Here is a 20,822-nt window from a genome sequence, read left to right as displayed (position 1 = left end):
TAATATGTAATTAAACTTTGTGGATTTTCATTTTTTTAAAATGGTTTGATTGGAATTCAATAGGTTACGACAGCTAAAAGAGTGAAACTTAAAAGATGAACTTAAAAAAATCGGAGAACATTTAACGACCATAGTAGACCGTTAACATCATTCACAATGTCATTATTACGAGATGTCGGAAAATAGATTTGAAAAACTTGTTGATTCATTTTGGGATCTCGTCACTCTATTTGAGGATTTTCGAGTCAATAAATTGTATTTTGTTTTTAATTTTTTCTTATTGTTTGTTTTGTTTTTATCGTTGTGTTTAAACGTTTATTATTTTAATTGTGTTGATTATTTAAAAAAAATACAAACGAGTAATGAGTGAATATTTCTAAATATGGATAGTTTATAGAATTATTGATTCGGAATTTGAAGAAAACTTAAGATCTTCTGTGATTTTGTATTCATTACACATATTAATTATATATTGCAAATTGAAGTCAGGGTTTTGATTTTCCTCTACGATGAACATGTCGGATGTTTGAGTTGTCATGCATCATTTGATAAATTATATCTTTTATATATATATATACTAGTCAACTATTTCCTTCTACAAAAGATTGTGTCTTATTTACCCTATAAATAAATTAAAAGTGTGTTTTTTTTTAAATAACAAAAGTCTTGTTTAGTTCCGTGATAATAATAAATATAAATATTTTAAAAAATGGTCAAATTTAGTTGTATAAAATACCCCGAAGGTTTGAATATCTTGAAGAAGATTGTGCCATATTTTTTGTGGAGAAGAATCAACCATTAATCATTGCAGGGTCACTATCAAAGTACATAAAATATTTTAATTTTTTATTTGACTTTATTTGATAAAAATATTATAAAATAAATTTATATTTTTTTATTAATATATATATATATATATATATATTTAATGTAGAATATTAGTTTCACCCTCACCCTCGTAACTATTTATTTTAATTTAAGGTGTGTTAAGTACAAATTGATTTCTTAAAATCAATTATATTTTAATTAATAATTTGAATGAAAATTATAAAGGAGTGATAATTAATAAAAAATATATTATTAATTAATTAAACCTTAATCAACCCAGAAAATGAAATAATATTTAATGCAATTGTAGTTTATTTTGAAATTCTCTCAACAAATTCAAATAAGAAAACTTAATAAACTTGTTATATACCCTCCAATATGTAAGTTGTTTCATGTAAGTTTTCATTTTTTTAATTGCATTTAAATAAGTCAATTTAATTTGAACATTTCACAAATCATGTTTCGCGAAATTACAATAAAATGACAAAAACAAAGTAAACATGCTAGTTTACTATTTTGGCAAACTATTGACTTATTTTTATTTTTACAATAAAATGACAAAAACAAAGTAAACATATTAGTTTACTATTTTGACACACTATTGACTTATTTTTATTTTAGAGTTGAATAACTGACATTAGAGCAACTCTTTATGATTATTTTTGTAGGCATCAAAGTAGTAAAATTGTGGTTCAATTTTTTTCAAAAAAAAAAAACTAGTTAGTTAAATAGTTATTTGTTATTTTGTAGTATTTAAAATTACTTTATTATATATAAAATAAGTTTTTCTTTATAAAATCACAACAAAACACAAACCTCCAACAATCTTTGTCCATGGGACCATGACTGTTCATACATAAAATATATATTTTTTCATTATTCAAGACTAGTCATCGACTCATTATATAATTAATAACCCATATTTTGATTTTTGTGCACCAAATCAAAAGACGTATTCGTGTGGAAGATATTTAAAGTAACTTTATTTTTTTCAAATTAATATTTAAATGATGGTATGTATACAATAAATAATATTATTTTAGATCAAGTTAATTCAAAAGTATTTATAAATCCCATAATTTTAGAATGGAAGTCAAATAAAACTTACACATTAAATGATTTGATTTATCTTTAAAAAATAATTGAAAAGAAATATATTTGATAAGTTAATTAATAATGAAAAATACTCTTATCCCACCACCCATTTGACTTATCTTCGACCATGAAGTACATATCACCACCTCTATAAAGTTGCATTCATTGGCTTATAAATCGAATACTAGGATTTTTGTGTGGATTATGTTTGATTCTTTTCTAATATATGATTCTATTCTTTTATGTAACTATAGATGAGTATTATAAATAAATAAATATTAACTTTTGACTTATTAAATTCTTTAGTGCTAATATATTTAATAAGCCTTTTAAAATTGTAAGAACAAAAATCACTCATATTGTATTGTCGTACCAAATGTCATTTCATAAACTCGTCATACCATTGAATTTAAAGTGTTAACGTTTACAACTAATAGAGAAACTAATAGACTCTTGATTATAAAATTATATTTGAGAAATTCTCTATTTTTAGTATAATATATATATAAATTAAAAAATCTATTTTAAATGATAATGTTGTTAAGGCCCTAAACAAAGGTGATCTCAAACTTCTTTAAATTTATTTTTCTTAATTTAAAAAACTAATAACCCTCAAACTTATTGAGAATTTTATGATTATAATATAAGAGACTTACCATTTAAGAAATTCTTTAATGTATTTAATTTGTTCAGCTATCTTTATCAAATAAAGATATAAAATGATGAAATATCATATTTATAACTTCCTTATAATTTATTTTTAAAATTTACAATCCACCTAAAAAAAATGCACATTTGGACAATCCACCTTCCAAAATTTCCCTATATATAGAACTTGTGGACAATATTCATTTACCCTCTTAAATTTGTGTCACTTATTATAAGTATATTATACACGAAAAAGTAGATGCAATGTCAATTTCACGATAAATTAAAAATAAAATATTATGATCTTTTTTCTAATAATCATCTTTTTTTTTTTTCTTCTCATTCCCTTCTGAGGACCAAAGAAAAAAATGTTTTACCTGATTTGCTCATCCGAGCCGTTAGTTGTTATTGTTATGTTAGTTTTATGCATGAATTCATATTATAAACACTCTATGGCATATCTTTTATTAATATAAAATTATATTTCAAATTTTACTAACTAATTTATATGATAAAAGTTGTTACTAAATATCTCATCATTTTTTAATATAAATAAAAGTAGAGATTATAAGATGTCTTTTTAACTTTTTTTTTTCAATCAAAAACAAAAAAAATATTAATAATTTTAACCTGTAATTCATTAATCAAAATATTAAAATATTTTATATTTTTAATTATTATTTTATATTTTATTATTGTATATATTAATATATTTTTAAACTTTTTACTTAAAAATATTATTAAATCCTCAAAATCAATACCGATCATTATTTATTCAAATAACCCAAGTTTTAAAAAAACTTTTATAAGAACCCGGTCATGACAAACCAAATTTTAGTTAAAAGAAAATTAAAAAAATTATTATTATTTATCAAATATACCGTTTACCGTTACCAAACCCTTTCCTTTATGAGCTAAAAACACATGATATCAAAAGTTAGTTATCCCCAAACTTTCTGATCTCTTTCCATTCTACCTCCACTCTCTTAACCAAGTTCATAAAAAAGGATTTCACTAACCTAAAATGTTATAGTTTCACTCCTAATATTTAAAATGTTCTAAGTAGAATAATAGGTTATGAATGTGACTTCGTTAAATTATTTTTCTATCAATAATTTGTTTACGGGGTTTAACAATAAGATGTTATTAAATTTGTTAATATATACATAATTAATAAAATATTCAAATTATTATTTCATTTAAATCAAATAAAATACATGATCGGTTAACCGAGTTTGTTTGTAAAATAAGAAGAGGTAAAACCGAATCTAACTCGAAACCGATTAACCGTTTAACTCACCATTTGAGCCCTAAATGTAATATAATACACGTCAGCAAGTGCAGTGAGATAACCCAGAATGGTGGTATTAATTGGTGAACAAACTCTGCTCCAGATGCCAACAAATTGGAAAGGTAATTCATTCTCTCTATTCCTCATCAACTAGCAAACAAATTCCCCACACCTCTCCTTTCAGACTTAAATAACTCGTCTTCATCTGCAAATTATTCTACAGCATAATCATCTTATTCTCTCTACACAGTTCATCCCTTTTCGTTTGCTTCAATCCGAGGTAAAAATGGTTTCTTGAGCATTTGGAGGCCAAACGTCATGGGTCTGGAAGGTGGGATTTCTACCAATCATCGAAAGGTGAGATTGGGAATTCAGGGTTCTTCAGTTTTAACTCTAATTTTTGAAAAAAACCCATTTGATTTCCCTAATTTTTATACTCATCCCCGTTTCAGAAACAATCTTGGATTACAGTCTTGACCTTGGCATATCAGAGCTTGGGAGTTGTTTATGGAGATTTGAGCATATCGCCATTATACGTTTATAAGAACACTTTTGCTGAAGATATCGACCATTCAGCTTCAAATGAAGAGATTTATGGTGTATTTTCACTTGTTTTCTGGACTCTTACTCTAGTTCCTCTACTTAAGTACGTGTTCATTGTTCTGAAAGCTGATGATAATGGGGAAGGAGGAACTTTTGCTCTTTACTCGCTCCTGTGTCGACACGCCCGAGTCAATTCACTACCCAGTTGCCAATCAGTAGATGAGGAGTTGGCTGAGTACAAGAATGATAATATGATCAACTCGTCTTCTCCAAATTCTTTTGGGTCAAGATTGAAAACCATTTTGGAGAAGCATAGAGTTCTTCAGAAATGTTTGCTTTTATTAGCTTTGACTGGTGCATGTATGGTTATTGGTGATGGAGTCCTTACCCCTGCAATTTCTGGTAGCCGCCCCCACCGCCGCCGCTCTGTTTTTTCTTTCTTTTCTAAACAAGGCTTCTAATTTTGTGGGTATTTTGATTCTGCAGTCTTCTCTGCTGTTTCTGGACTTGAGCTTGCCATGTCAAAGGAACATCACAAATGTAAGACTGTTTGTAATTGAATATTCTCAAACACTTATTTGGAGGATAATAACATATATATATATATATGTTAATTTCAGATGTAGAAGTTCCAATTGCTTGTATGATATTGATAGGGTTATTTGCCCTACAACATTATGGTACAAACAAGGTTGGTTTTTTGTTTGCTCCTATAGTCATTTGTTGGCTTTTCTGCATCAGTTCAATTGGCGTCTACAACATTTTCAAATGGAATCCTCATGTCTATCAAGCTGTTTCACCTTATTACATCTACAAGTTCTTAAACAAAACTCAGACTAATGGATGGAAATCATTGGGTGGAATCCTCTTATGCATAACTGGTATATACATATATATATATAGTAATCTCTCTTTCTTTCTATATATGTATGTATGTCTGTCTGTTTCTTTCTTGGTTCATTTATCATCTTTTGTTCTTGGTTTTGGAAATTTTCAGGCTCGGAAGCCATGTTTGCGGACTTGGGACATTTTTCTCAGCTATCAATCCAGATTGCTTTCACGTCTATTGTTTATCCATCTCTGGTTCTGGCTTACATGGGACAAGCAGCTTTCTTGTCTCGTCATCATGGTATTGAGAACGGTTATCGAATCGGGTTTTATGTCTCTGTCCCAGGTTATTGGTTAAAATCCATCCTCTGTTCTTAATTAGATCTTTCAAAAGAAGAAACTAAACAATAACTGACAAAGAGATTGGATTTTTCTTTTGTTTAGAGAAACTAAGGTGGCCTGTTCTTATTATTGCTATACTTGCTGCGGTTGTGGGAAGCCAAGCGATTATAACTGGAACCTTTTCGATCATCAAACAATGCTCGTCCCTAGGCTGTTTTCCGAGGGTGAAGATAATTCACACCTCTTCCAAGATACATGGACAGATTTATATACCCGAGATCAATTGGCTATTGATGGTTCTATGTTTGGCTGTTACTATAGGTTTCCGAGATACAAAACGCATGGGCAATGCTTCGGGTAAGCCAGGATGCTTTTCCAAAACGTTGTTGTTCGTCCATTTGGAAACATTTTCTAGATCAGAAACCGCAAATAAATTTTTAAATTTGATTTTGAATAAGTTCCAAACTCTGGTGGGGTAGCTCAAGTTGAAATTTTTGTCTAAGGAACAAAATTGAGATCATGACGGCTAATGATCTCGTGTTAACTTCCTCATGAGAATAAATCACATTTTTTCAAACGTGCCTGACTGAAAAAAGTGTTTCCAAAAATATTTAAGACAATTTTTATCACAATGTGGACCGGACCTAGATCAATAAAGTGTTTCCAAATGTGTGCTTGTATTTGAGCTAATAACTTTCTTACATTTGAAATTTGACTATAGGTCTAGCGGTTATAACCGTTATGCTCGTGACAACTTGCCTAATGTCTCTAGTCATCGTCATATGTTGGCAAAAGAGCGTTGCATTCGCGATCCTATTTGTGCTCTTCTTTGGAGCTATCGAAGCGCTCTATTTCTCGGCTTCGATGATCAAGTTTCTCGAAGGAGCATGGGTGCCCCTAGTCCTCGCATTCACCTTCATGGCCATCATGTACGTTTGGCATTACGGGACGTTAAGAAAGTACGAGTTCGACCTCCAAAACAAAGTCTCCGTGGATTGGCTCCTCGGACTGGGACCAGGGCTCGGCATAGTCCGAGTCCGTGGCATTGGTCTAATCCACACCGAGCTCGTCTCGGGAATCCCCGCCATCTTCTCCCACTTTGTCACGAATCTCCCGGCCTTCCACCAAGTCCTCGTATTCCTCTGCATAAAATCAGTCCCCATTCCCCACGTTAATCACGACGAGCGATACCTGGTGGGACGTATCGGCCCCCGAGAGCACCGGATATATAGATGTATAGTCCGGTACGGGTACTGCGACGTTCAGAAGGATGACGTGGAGTTCGAGAAGGATCTCGTGTGTAGCATAGCGGAGTTCATACGAACGGAGAAGTCGGGGGGAAGCAACAATACGGAGGAAAATGGGAGGGGTAGAGATGAAAGTGAGGACGATAGAATGATGGTTGTGGGGACGCCTTCCACGCATTTGTCGGGAATTCAAATGAGGGAGGAGAACGAGAATAGTGGGAGACCGAGGAAGAGAGTTAGGTTTATAGTCCCGGAGAGTCCAAAGATGGACCGAGAGGCTCGAGAGGAGGTTCGAGAGTTGATGGAGGCTCGAGAAGGGGGAGTGGCGTATATAATGGGGCATTCTTACGTGAAGGCGATGCAAGGTTCGAGTTTATTGAAAAAACTTGTTATAAATTATGGGTATGCTTTCTTGACAAGAAATTGTAGAGCTCCAACATATCCACTAAATTCTTCTCATGCTTCTACTCTTGAAGTAGGAATGATGTACACTATTTGACACTTTTTATTTTGCTTCTTCTTGTGTTATAGTAGTAATAGTTATAATTTTACATATAGAAAATGTTTGTGTTTAAACACCTTTTACATAACTTTGCAACATATGGGCTTGAAAATAATGGATTTGGTCTTTGTTTGACACTTTATCCTAGTTTCTTAAACTATATTATTATTAAAGGTCTTTGGGCATTATAAATTAAATGTCAATTGCCAGCTTTCCAACCAAATATTATTATTAAGTCAAATAGGGTTGGCTCTATTAGCTAGCATCTAGCAGCCACATTATGGCTGGCAAAAGCATATCCTTAAGGACTGTAACAACATTTGATGGCCCCACAACACCTGATATTGAACAATGTTTTATTCAATTCAACCCTCTGGTTTTGTTTTCATAGGCAAATAGCCCCCACTATCTAGGTCTAGTAGTTAAAATTTTAAATTAGACCATCCATTTGAGTATTTTTTGGAATAACTTAGCTTATTTTGATTTTGGAAAAAAAAATATCTGATGAAAAATTGAATAATTAGTATTATTTGGTTGAAATGAATAATTTTTATATTTTTTATATATTAACATTTAAAAATAAAATAAAAAGGGATAATATCTGACCGGTTCAAACCTAGGAACCTTAGGGTGAGAATATTCACGTCTTGTTGCCAATTTAGAAGAGGGAATATATTTTAATATTTAAATGTTATTAAGAAGTGTAAGTTTTGTATTTTTTTTGAAAATTTAAATAATTTGATTGATGATAAGAGAAGATGTTATTTAAATTAAATCCCTTAATCAAACAAGTATACTATTTTTTTGACAATTAATTCCATGATTGAACCGTGAGACCAATCCTAGCCATAAATTATTATTAAGTTAGGTTAGGTTAGTTTAGGATGAAGAAATATCATCATCAATACCAAACAAAATTAAAGTCAATGGGACAAATATTTGAGTTTGATTACCAATTGTGGGCACATCATTAAGGTTTCTATTCAGATTTGAGTTCATTTGAGAAGTTTCTAAAAGTAATTGGAAGTCTAATCAAATTGACAAAACAATGAAACATCGTCCTTAAGGAAGAAAGTCGATTTAGTGATTTTAATTACTTTTTTTATAATATATATGTATTCTCTTTGTTGGCCCTATATTTATATATGGTCGGTCGGCTGGTTTTATTTTCTTAATATTTTTCATCCATTGTTAGGTAGAGAGTGGATAAAGCAATCAAGATACGTTATCTATCTATGCCTTCATTCTCTCCTAATTGCAATCAATTATTATTATTATTTAAAAAGTACATAATGCAAAACAGGTTACTAAGAAATATATAAAGTCAAGCAAACCCCACAAACTATTCATCTTCTTAGAGGAAAAAAATATTTATTCATGAAAATGATGCCATAAGCGATAAGACTACTATTCATGCATTTATGTTTTTATATTCATCAAATAATCTACTTATGAAGTTTTACCTAAGAAATCAAAAGTTTTATGTTCGATTCTCTTGTTAAGAACACTAATTAAACGAAACCGTGATTGTGAGGTCATGATAATAACCTCCCAATATAAACCCGAGTAATAAAAAACTCAAATTAAAGATTTGGTTCAGTTTCAAATATGATTAACAAAATATTATGCATGCAATCTTGGAATTCTTAGTGTAAAGATCAATTTGATGAATTTTCAATGAATTTTCAATGTTATTGGAGCATTCTATCCTCTTCTATATTGGGAGAGGATATGCGTCTTCAAGAATGTTCCAAAGGCTGTATTATTTTTTCAAAATTAGTGTACTTTTTAAATAAAAAAATGTACGTGAACTCTATAAAATTTTGAAGGATGATTCAACCTTTGAGATACCAAATCCTCTCTTTCTAATTAGTTTCAACTAGTTTCAACGTGGATCAATTTTGTTGTAAAAAAAATCCTCTCTATAATAATAAAAAGGAAAATATAAATATTAATGTCACTAATTTAACTAGTATGTATCCCTTGCATCTACACGAGTAATAATATAAAAAACCGTGAAAAAAATATTACGGTAAAAATTTTATGGGCGGGTCAACCCACAATCCGACCCAAGTATCCATTTACTCTCACAAATATCCAAATTAACCACAGCTCTCGACCCGACAATCCTGACACTTTACAAATTAAGCATTATATATATATATATAGATTAGTTAATTTCAGCGAAGTAAGATTATTGAATATCAATTCTGTAAAATTCAGTAGTTAAAATTCTCAATTTGATGTAGTAATTAAATTAATGATATTAATATTTTATTTATTTATAAATAACAAGTAACGTTTAAAAATCATTAAGATAAAATCTTGTTTTTGTATAATTTTATCAATAAAGAGACTTAAATATGAAGTTTTAAAAAAATGTCCAAAATTATAATTAACCCAACAACAAGGAAGAACACTAATTTGACAATTCGGCCAAAAAAAAAAATTCCAACCTCTTACAACTTATAAGGACATAAATCAATATATTTTGAAATGTAGGGGCGTAAATGAATATACGTTTAAATGTAGGGGTGTAAATGAATATATGCATGATTAGTGCATATGAAACATTATCCAAGTCCATACTGAAATTGAAGAAGAGTAAAAAAGGTAACCACAGTAAATATTCCTTCATCTTCTTTTTCCCCCTTTTCTCTCTCTCAAATCTCTCTCAATCTCTCTCTCTCTCTCTCTGTACTACGACGGCCGGCGTTGCGTTCGGATGTTCTGCATCTGTTGCTTTCCGGTGAGTTCGAAGTTAGCCTCTTATTGATTTTCTCGAAATCATGTTCAATTTCTAAAAATTTCCTAATTTTACTCTGGAAGAAGACGCTATATAAGTATATACTATTATACTGTCCTCGCCCTAGCTCGAGGAATCTCTAGTTAGTAAGCTCTTCATCTTATTCGATGGTCAATTGATGATTTATTCTAGTGATCGGATTTATCAACGCTTCCACTTTTATTGGAAAACTGTTCGCATGTTAAATATAGATTCTTGGTTTTGACTTGTATTTAACTGCAACCTCATCATTAAATGATTGACAGGGCCTGTTACTTGTAAATTTATCCTGTTTCAGTTGTATGTCTTTGCTTGCTTGCAACCCTTAAATGTTTAAGAGGTTCAATTGTTGAAAATGATTGAAAAATGAAAGCTTGTTGTTCCATGCAGATCTGTGCATTTTTGGGAGGTGATTAGAGTTGTTGATGAAGTTCTTATCAATTCATCATACTCAGGTTAATTGATGCATGATGAAACAATTTTGAATAAATAAGTTAACATGATGATTGCTAAATTTGTACTTCTTTTTATATTTTGTGTTCAGTTAGAGATATGAAAGCTTGTTCAATGTTGATCTGTGTGCTTTTTTGAGATGTTGATTAGAGTTGATGGAGTTCTCCTCAATTTGTTATATCCGGTGGATTGAATCATACTGCTACAATTTTGAATAATAGCCATGTACTTTTGGAATGGAATATGGATATGTTTGTTGTCATCCCTTTATGATTTACTATAAATCTTCCTTTGATTGTTATGTGAAATTCATGATAAGTTGGTCTCCTACATATTCTGAGGCTGTAATTAGTGTTTATGCATTGGCAACTTCTGATTCTTTTCATTTGCTAATAATATAATGTTTCAGAATTTTTTATGGTGCCTTTTCCTGCACATATGTTTCAAGTTTCAACAGATCCTAACTTGTATTTGGTAGTTTCATTATGAAAAATACGAGCACCTTGAGGGCTAATCTGAAATTTTAGAGGCAGAGAAATCCGAGATCTTTTTATATTTCTAATGCATAAAATAAAAAAATAAAATCATGCTGAGTATTTTCTGTAACTATATTATAGAATAACAAAGATATAATGAGATCTTTTTATTTTGCAGGCAAATTCATCTCTTCTTCTAGGAGCTTCATATTCATAACGAATTGAAAACTGGATATAAAGGATTAAACAAATTCTTCAACCTCCTAACGATTCATGGCATCAAGATCATGTGCAAATCTTTTGGATTTTGCTTATGAGGGTCTACTAGACATCCCAACTACTCCCAGGACCCTTCCACGTGTTATCACTGTGCCAGGAATCATATCTGACTTGGATGGCGATTCGGATATTTCTTCATCCTCTTGTCGTGAGAGGATGATTATTGTTTCCAATTTTCTTCCTTTACATGCTCAAAGGGATGTCGATACAGCCAAATGGCGCTTCAGTTTAGACGAGGATTCTTTATATTTACAATTGAAGGATAGTTTGTCACCCGAGGCTGAGGTAATTTATGTGGGTTCTCTCAAGGTTGATGTAGATGCTTCTGAACAAGATGAAGTTGCTCAGAGCCTCCTGGATAATTTTAATTGTGTACCAACTTTCCTTCCTCACGATCTTCTCGAAAAGTCCTATCATGGTTTCTGTAAGCAGCAGTTATGGCCTCTGTTTCATTATATGCTACCTGTGTGTTCAGACCATGGAGACCGCTTTGATCGCCACCTCTGGAAGGCTTATGTTGCTGCTAACAAAGTATTCGCTGATAAAGTTATGGAGGTAATCAATCCCGAGGATGACTATGTTTGGGTTCATGATTATCACCTCATGGTTCTTCCTACTTTCTTAAGGAAGAACTACAATCGAGTCAAGTTAGGATTCTTCCTTCACAGTCCATTCCCTTCGTCTGAGATATACCGAACTCTTCCTGTTAGAGACGAAATTCTAAAAGGATTACTGAACTGCGATCTCATTGGTTTTCAAACATTTGATTACGCTCGTCATTTTCTGTCTTGCTGCAGTAGGATGCTAGGTCTTGATTACGAATCTAAGCGAGGGCACATCGCACTTGATTACTTTGGTCGTACAGTGTACATTAAAATTCTACCTGTAGGTATTCACATGGGACGACTCGAGTCTGTGATGAATCTAACTGCTACTTCTGTAAGAGTGAAGGAAATCCAGGAGCAGTTTAAAGGGAAAAAATTGATAATTGGTATTGATGATATGGATATCTTCAAGGGCATTAGTTTGAAACTACTAGCTTTTGAACAACTGTTGTACCTTCATCAGGAATTGCAGGGTAAATTGGTTTTAGTTCAAATAGTTAATCCTGCTAGGAGTTCAGGGAAAGATGTGGAGGAAACCATGAACGAAACATATAGAACAGCCAAGAGAATCAATGAAGTATTTGGCCTTCCTGATTACAAGCCATTGATTCTTATTGATCGTCCTGTTGCTCGTTATGAGAAGACTGCGTATTATGCTGTGGCAGAATGTTGTATTGTGAATGCTGTGAGGGATGGAATGAACTTGGTTCCTTACAAATATGTAGTTTGCAGACAGGGAAGTCCCGGTATAGATAAAGCGATGGGTGCTGTGGATGAAAAGAGGACAAGCATGCTTGTCGTGTCCGAGTTTGTAGGTTGTTCACCTTCTTTAAGTGGATCAATTAGGGTTAATCCATGGGACATTGATTCCGTGGCTGAGGCTTTGTATTCGGCATTAACCATGCCTGATTCTGAGAAGCGTTTGAGGCATGAGAAACACTACCAGTATGTTAGTTCTCATGATGTGGCTTATTGGTCCCGAAGCTTTCTGCATGATTTGGAAAGATCGTGCAAAGATCATTATGCCAAGAGGTATTGGGGAATCGGTTTGGGCCTGGGTTTCAGATTAGTTGCTCTTTCACCGAATTTCAGGAAGTTGGCCATTGACCGTATTGTGTCAGCCTATAGGATGACTAGTAGGAGGGTGATATTTCTTGACTATGATGGTACTCTTATTCCGCAAACTTCTATTAATATGCGGCCGAGTGCAGACGTTATTGATGCCCTGAATACACTTTGCAATGATCCCAATAATACTGTATTCATTGTCAGTGGGAGGGGAAGAAGTTCGCTTAGTGAGTGGCTGAGTCCATGCGAAAGACTTGGAATAGCGGCTGAGCATGGGTATTTCGTGCGGTATGATGTGTTATTTGTTGATTATTTTTGTTATTTGTACAATTCTTCATTATTTTCCAAATTTGATTGGTTGGTTGGTTTGTTTTTTTCACGTGTTGTCTCAGGTGGAGTAGGAACTCTGAGTGGGAATGCAGTCTTTCGTCTGTTGACCTTGAGTGGAAGGAAATTGTGGAACCTGTGATGAAATCATATACGGAGGCGACTGATGGTTCTAGCACCGAGGTTAAAGAGACTGCAGTAGTATGGCATCATCATGATGCTGATCCTGATTTTGGATCCTGCCAAGCCAAAGAACTTTTAGATCATTTGGAAAGTGTTCTTGCAAATGAACCTGCAGTTGTTCTTAAGGGTCAAAATATCGTTGAGGTCAAGCCACAGGTTGATTTTCTAGTTCTCTCTCTTTCTCTCTTGCATACATTCTAACTATGAACACAGGCTGAGCACAAAAACTTTAACCTTTACTAAATAGAGACAAAGGCCTTGTTTGATGTATGGTTATTTTAATAACCAAGTGGTTATTTCTATATAACCTTGTTTGATGTAGGTCATTGAAAATCAGGTTATTTGAATCAAAAGATATGAAGAGTATAAATATATACTAATTTGTTTTTTTTTTTAATTTAAACAAAGGGTATTTTTGATTTTGCATGACGGGACTATTGATTAGATTGTGGATTGGACAGTTAGTTATTTGAACACTCCCAAGGTAGCTCTAGTGAAAAGAGTTTGACTTGAGATGTTGCTCAAGTTTGATTATTACATTGATTGATGTGGGGGTCATGTTGGGGAATAAGGGGTTATTTTAATTAAGTTCACATAACCCTTCATCAAACAAGGCAAAAAAGAACTATAATAACACACACACACACCCCTGGTAGGGCTCATGTATTTTGAAATAAAGATCTGGAGCTAAGTAGCAAACTCACTTGCACAGGGAATAAGCAAAGGTCTGGTTGCTGAGAAGGTTCTTTCGACTATTAGAAATGGTGGGATGCGCCCAGACTTTGTGATGTGCATTGGAGATGATAAGTCTGATGAGGACATGTTTGAGGGAATAATAAACACTGTTTCTGATGCCAATCTCCCAACTCCGCCACCAGAGATATTTGCATGTACAGTGGGAAGAAAGCCAAGCAAGGCTAAGTATTATCTTGATGATGTTACTGATGTCGTTAAACTGCTTAGAGGCCTTGCCAATGTTTCAGGACCAAAACCTCTCCAACTTTCAGAATTACGGGTATTGTTTGATAGTCCGTCTTGATATGGATGATGAATATAGAATGATTTGATGTTCATCATATATTGCTGTCTTTATTTTCTATAATACACATCAAAATTGATCATTGCATAAGAAAGTTTACCATAAGTGGTGTGGTAACATACTAACATTGTTGATTTCTCTTGAGTAACTTGTAAATAGCAACACAAAATGCTGCTTTTCCCCTTGAAGATTCAGTTTCTGGATCCAACTGTAATTGTTTCTTTCACTTGATTTAATCTCAGTCTTTTCAAGTTTGGTTAACTCATGCTCCTGTTTTCTTGTGAAAATAAGTTCTTTTTCCTTTTATAAGATGAAGGAAGGACATGTTTGAAACACCTATTGCCACACGGACATTCACTCGGATTGATACTATTCCTTTTGAACAACCCAAACCATTTTAGTACACATACTCTTCCAATGTTGAGAGGCCTTGGACTTTAAATAATTAAGGAGAATTGAGCTTTTGAAATACAAAAACAGGACCAGGGTGCTCGTGGTAGGGGTGGGCCGGGTGGCCCTAGGCGGCTGCCTATATGACCTCACCCCAGGCAGGACCTGGAAATCCATGTATCTCTAATCTCATATCTAGTTTTAGGCCTCATATTTTTCTACTTAATGAGATATGGCTTTGCCAATGCCTGTGGTTTTTTCTTTGTTTTAAAATGTCAAAATCATATGCAAATGAATCGCTTAAAATTAATGTCCACAAAAACCTTTTAAAAAGCAATCAAATTGCCAAAAAAATCATGAGCAGGGAGAAATCTAACACGACGGTTTGTGTTGTTGAAGGTGGCTTGTGTCGTTGAAGGTTATATAATTTCTCTCAAAACCATATGATTTACCTTATGCTTTTGTAGATCAGAAGTAAAAATAAGGGTTTTAAGGTTGATCATTCAAGTATATCCTCATCATCCCATTGATTGATTTGGTTGAAATGATAAAATTCTATAAAGAATTAGGGGATGATAAATTTGTTCGAGAATTTCACTACAAAATTTAGAGAAAAAAGAGAAGAAGATTACATAGTCGCATAAATTACTATGTAAAAGACAAGCCCTACCTACTATTAAAGGAGTATCTCTCTAAATTTCTTGTGATGATTTGTCATTGCATACAGGCTTTAAAGCATTGTGACATAAAAGATTAAATAGAACGATTAGATCAAGTCCCGCAACGAGCACAACCCTCGTGTTTAATTGTTATCGTTGAAGTTGAAACTTTAATCAGACTACCGTTTCTAGAAGGAACAAATTTTCTATTTTTTATTTATTTAATTATTTTTTTTATTTATTTTTGGTTTTCTCTGTAGGTGTCTAGTATTGGCAACAGGTGGAAATAAAAAACGTCACCAGTTAATAAAATAAACTTAATTATGTATAATAAACTTAAACTAGACTTTAATATAAACAGTCCACCAAATTTGTTTGCTAACATAATAGTGGAATTGACTCCTTTTGAAAACTTTATGGTAGGTCCCATTTTAATTTCCACCACACTCCTAATGCCTAAATCTACTGATTTTTTTCTTTCACAAACATTCATGGCCACCGTTTATCCTTCAGTTTTGTGTATTTTTTTTAAATATTGATATTATAAAATATCCCAACAATAGCAAAGAAAACGTCAACTTCGTGAAAAGCAATTCAATCAGATTTGTACAGATAAACAAATTTTATTGTATTAAAATGTCTCAAATTCAATAAAAAAACGTCTAAATTGAAGTTTACTCAATACTAATGTTATACTAACTTTCTTAAATTAAAAAAAAAAAATTAAAGTTCTAGACTTGAACTAAAATGAAAGACTAAAAAGATGGTTATACATAGAAGTTGACACATAATTAGCGATATAAAAAAATGTGGTCACAAGAGGTTTAGAATCTAGCCCACAAACTCACTTAATTATATATATATATATATATATATATATAATTATGCTTAATTTTTAAAGTGTCCGGATTGCCGGGTCGAGAGTTGTGGTTAATTTGGATATATATATGTGAGAGTTGAATACTTGAGTCGGATTGTGGGTTGACTCGCCCATAAACTTAAAACGGTTAAAAATAAAATTAAAAAAAATTATAAGTATGGTTCGAATTTGCAACCTAACAAAAACAAGTACAACACTTTAATCAAATAGACTAATAACACTTTATATTTTAAATTCAACACTTAATTTGATGAACGTTGAATATTTTAACAATATAAGTTCTAACTTTTTAACTAACTAATCTATCTCTCTCTATATATAATGTTGCTTAATTTTTAAAGTGTCGGATTTTCAGGTCGAGAGTTGTGGTTAATTTGGATATATATGTGAGAGTAAATGAATATTTGGGTCGGATTGTGGGTTGACCCGCCCATAAACTTAAAACAGTTAAAAATAAAATTAAAAATGCTATCACATTTTACCGTAATATTTTTCACGGTTTTTTATATCATTACTCGTGCAAATGCACGGAATAATGTTAGTTTAACTACGCACATAATTTATTGTTTGACAGACTCGTACTTGAAACCTCTTAAGGAGACGTGTGATATTCACTTCTTGTTAATGAGTGTATTCACGACATAGCAAAAAGTTGTCCAGATATTTAATTTATTTTTTAAATTATTTTTTTTTTTTGTCTACATAGTTGTTTTTTTTTTATAAATTTGACAAATTTTGTAATAGATGATAATTGCAAATGATATGCACTGATAATATTTTTTGTTTTTTTTGCCAATATTCATGACTTATTATGTAATTATTTTGTTTAAACCTATGATAATAGATATAATATGAGGCTCTTATTTTTTTTCCTAATAAAAATTCAATCATAATTAAACCTCATTTCTTTCGTTCCTCCTCAATCCCATCATCAATTATTAATTAAAATAATAAAATATCTTATATTTTAAAATAAATAAATAAACTATTTTATCATTATATATATATATTTTAAAAATGATCAATATATATTAAAAAATAAAATTGTTTAAACACAACAATAAAACATTACATTAGAAAAAAAACATAAAACATGAAAATAAGAAAAGAATACAAACACGTTACACAATCCCAAGAAAAACGAATAATTTTGTGTCCGACTTTCCGAAACGAATATCAGATACCGTCGTAATAATAGCATTATGAATAATACGAATCGAACAACTACGATGATTAAAGATTTACTAATTTCTCTTTAACTGAATAGACCACCGGAACATAATTATAATGATAATACAAATATTTATTCGTATCATATAAGTCGTTTCAATTTAAACCATAAAATAAGTACTTAAAGATTTGGACACCAATAAGTAAATTCCATTCTTATTATTTACATTAATATGTCTTTTTACTAATATATATTTTTTAAAATCAATATGTATTAAATTTTTATAATAACCCAATGACTATAATCTTAAAAAGCATATAGTGAAGCAATTTAAAAAAAATAAGTCTTTAAAGAAAATGATAGAATAAATAAAAAAAATAGTAATTAATAGTAAATATGAGTGGCCTTTAAATGGTTGCAAATTAGAACGTCCCGAGTTGCTCATTCCCTTTGCCCCCTACACCCCTTAGGTAGCTTCATCCTCTCATGAAGAGGTAACAATTATCATTCTCTCTCACACACTACATCATCATCCCAAACACAAACAAAAGGGTAATAATATCTTTCTCTCACACACACAAACACAAACACACAGTGCCATGGGAGGGGATGATGTTTGAATAATCATTAACCAGTTGATGATCAAAGCAAAGGGGTGTTAATGGAGGAATTAGTAAGAAGGAGGGCGGCGACGCCATGCATATTAGTGATGGGTATAATGGAGGGATGGACAATTGGATTGACAATATTGGCAAGCACAATCATCTCCAAAGGCATCAACCCTTTTATCTTTGTTGCCTATTCATCTCTTCTTTCTTCCCTCTTCCTTTTACCTTCTTTCTCCTTCCATTTTACCATTTCCATTGTCAGGTACTAGATCTATCTTTTACTTTCATTCATACCATTCAATTATGTGAAGAATTATTATAATTTATGATTTAATCTTCTTTCTTTTTCAGAACTGAGTTCTCTCTTCTCATCAGAATCATCACCCTTGCCCTCATAGGGTACTCATTCTCTCTCTCTCTCACACATAATGATTGTGTGATATTGGGCCAGGCTTATAATTTGGGCCTTAACCCATATTTTTCTTTTTACTTTTAGTTTGAAAATTGTACTACTTTGTCTTAATGCATGAACTTTCCTATTTACATCATATCTTAACAAAATTATTAAGATCTCTCACTTCTTAGAATTAATATATACATTGTTTTCTTCATTCACAAGATTTATTCTTTTATTTGATATAATTAATAATAAGCACTTACTTTTTAGATTTGGTAGTGGAGTTTCAAAGATCTATGAGCTCCATATACTCTTATGTTTTTGTGTCTTTTATATTTTTTATTCTTTTATACTTAAACAAGTCTCATTTTTTTATACATAAAACATTTATTTATTTTTTATTAAATAATAAGCACTTACTTCAACAATTATTAAATGAAGTATTTTTTATTTTAGAAAACTAACATTTAACTTCACTTTCACATTTGGATTGAGATCTAACATTTCAACTTAAAACTAGAAACTTTGTTCTCTTATACAATACACTTTCTACTTGAAGGAAATGTTTCTATTAATATGTTTGTGGTTTTAATTTATTTCTTATTCAGAACAAATTATTATATACAATTTAGGATTTTGTTTTAATACAAAACATTTTTCCTTTTAAATGTCTTTTTAATATTACTTTTTAATGTCCAATTCTTAGTTTCAATTATTTGTTTTATAAATCATTTATTTAATCTTCTATTTATCTTAATATAAATTTCAACTTTTAATAATAAAATTAAGAGATAACTAATCATAGTTATTTATTTGGGCATGAATCATGATGATGACATAGGATTCCAATAGCACAAAACTTGGCATATGTTGGATTAAGCTATAGCTCCCCTATTGTTGCATGTGTAATGGCCAATCTCATTCCAGCCATTTCCTTCTTACTCAATATCCTTCTCAGGTACCTACATCTTTCTTTTCTTTTTTCTTTAATTTTTTAATAAAGTTTTAATTTAATTAATAAATTACTACATGCATGCATCATGCATGCAGGAGATCAAGAATTGATTTGAGAAAGGTAAGTAGTAGGATAAAAATAGTGGGTAGTTTAATATCAATTGTTGGGGCTCTATCAACCACCTTTTATAAAGGTCCTGTCATAAGCCCACAACTCATGACCATTTCATCGCCGAGGCTTTTCGTCTTCATGTCTCCGAACCAACGTTGGATTCTCGGTTGCGCCCTTTTCGCGGCTGCGTCCCTGTCTTTTGCTGTTTGGAACCTTGTCCAGGTATCTAGCTATACATATATTAATTATTCTAATGAATATGATAAGCTAATAGTTATTTGTTATCAGGTGGAAACTGTTAAGTTGTATCCTGATGCTGATGCGATGAAAATAGCGTCGTCGTATACAATTATCGGCACGTTAGTAACTGTAATTGTGGCTGTTGTGATGGAAAGGGATTTAACTGCTTGGGGTCTCAATATGGATATCAATAATCTCCTTGTTATTGTTCTAACAGTAAGTATATATATATTCATATATATAGTTAATTTAGATGATCATGTTACAATTAATTAATAATTCAAAAATAGGCAGTTTTTGGCAGTGTGGTGAGAAATAGAGGTCAAATGTGGTGTACAAAGCTGAAAGGCCCTTTCTTTGTGCCACTCTTCAAGCCATTGACTGTCCCTTATGCTATTTTCTGTGGCTGTTACTTCTTTCCCCATACTTTTCACTACGGCAGGTAAAATAAATTTTTACTATTTTACGAGTTTATTTCGTGTCTACTTATGTATTCATGATCATAAACGCCGCCATATTGTGCAGCATTGTGGGTGCAGTTATTGTTGGGATGGGATATTATACAGTGATGTGGGGAATGATGAAAGAACAAGGAGATGGTGAAATTCCTAGAACCGTTTTTAGCCATAAAGGATCATCAGAAGATGATCTAAAGGTTCCTCTTTTGCAAAAAGAAGAAGTTTGAGCTGTTTTAGGATGTACAATTCATTGTTTATACATAGCTAGCAGCTGGAAGTTGATAATTCTGCTTTTGTAGAGGAATCTGGAAATCTAGCTAATGTTAATTACTTGCAAGTATTGATCATTGTCCTCTATGATCAATTCATGGTTTGTTCTGATAAACTTTTCTTCTAGCATATTTTTTTTTGGTG

General features: G+C 31.8%; 3 protein-coding genes across 4 annotated transcripts; all 3 read left to right on the top strand.

The window, feature by feature from the left end:
* The first annotated feature begins 3,984 nt into the window (after positions 1 to 3,984).
* Positions 3,985 to 7,410, top strand: LOC124922056 (potassium transporter 6). The gene is made up of 7 exons (XM_047462783.1): positions 3,985 to 4,219; positions 4,315 to 4,807; positions 4,892 to 4,945; positions 5,026 to 5,286; positions 5,403 to 5,579; positions 5,678 to 5,932; positions 6,297 to 7,410. Exons 1-7 carry the CDS (start codon positions 4,181 to 4,183, stop codon positions 7,319 to 7,321), a joined length of 2,304 nt encoding a protein of 767 aa, XP_047318739.1. The 5' UTR covers positions 3,985 to 4,180; the 3' UTR covers positions 7,322 to 7,410.
* A 2,527-nt stretch (positions 7,411 to 9,937) lies between these two features.
* Positions 9,938 to 14,765, top strand: LOC124922053 (probable alpha,alpha-trehalose-phosphate synthase [UDP-forming] 10). 2 transcript variants are annotated; one of them, XM_047462780.1, is made up of 5 exons: positions 9,991 to 10,073; positions 10,500 to 10,564; positions 11,217 to 13,278; positions 13,383 to 13,656; positions 14,213 to 14,765. In XM_047462780.1, the coding sequence occupies exons 3-5, from the start codon at positions 11,312 to 11,314 to the stop codon at positions 14,537 to 14,539; spliced, it is 2,568 nt and encodes an 855-aa protein (XP_047318736.1). In that variant the 5' UTR covers positions 9,991 to 10,073; positions 10,500 to 10,564; positions 11,217 to 11,311; the 3' UTR covers positions 14,540 to 14,765. The 2 variants fall into 2 exon arrangements, with proteins under 2 accessions (XP_047318735.1, XP_047318736.1); XM_047462779.1 differs by lacking the exon at positions 10,500 to 10,564 and having other exon boundaries at positions 9,938 to 10,073.
* Positions 14,766 to 18,087: 3,322 nt separating this feature from the next.
* LOC124920586 (WAT1-related protein At1g70260-like) lies at positions 18,088 to 20,822 on the top strand. The gene is made up of 7 exons (XM_047461099.1): positions 18,088 to 18,509; positions 18,599 to 18,646; positions 19,486 to 19,602; positions 19,695 to 19,932; positions 19,999 to 20,166; positions 20,241 to 20,392; positions 20,476 to 20,822. The coding sequence occupies exons 1-7, from the start codon at positions 18,301 to 18,303 to the stop codon at positions 20,633 to 20,635; spliced, it is 1,092 nt and encodes a 363-aa protein (XP_047317055.1). The 5' UTR covers positions 18,088 to 18,300; the 3' UTR covers positions 20,636 to 20,822.

This window comes from Impatiens glandulifera, chromosome 1 (genome assembly GCF_907164915.1).
Source record: "Impatiens glandulifera chromosome 1, dImpGla2.1, whole genome shotgun sequence".
Classification (NCBI taxonomy): domain Eukaryota; kingdom Viridiplantae; phylum Streptophyta; class Magnoliopsida; order Ericales; family Balsaminaceae; genus Impatiens; species Impatiens glandulifera.
The sequence above is the reverse complement of the archived record's forward strand: the minus strand, read 5'-3'. Positions and strand labels throughout refer to the sequence as shown.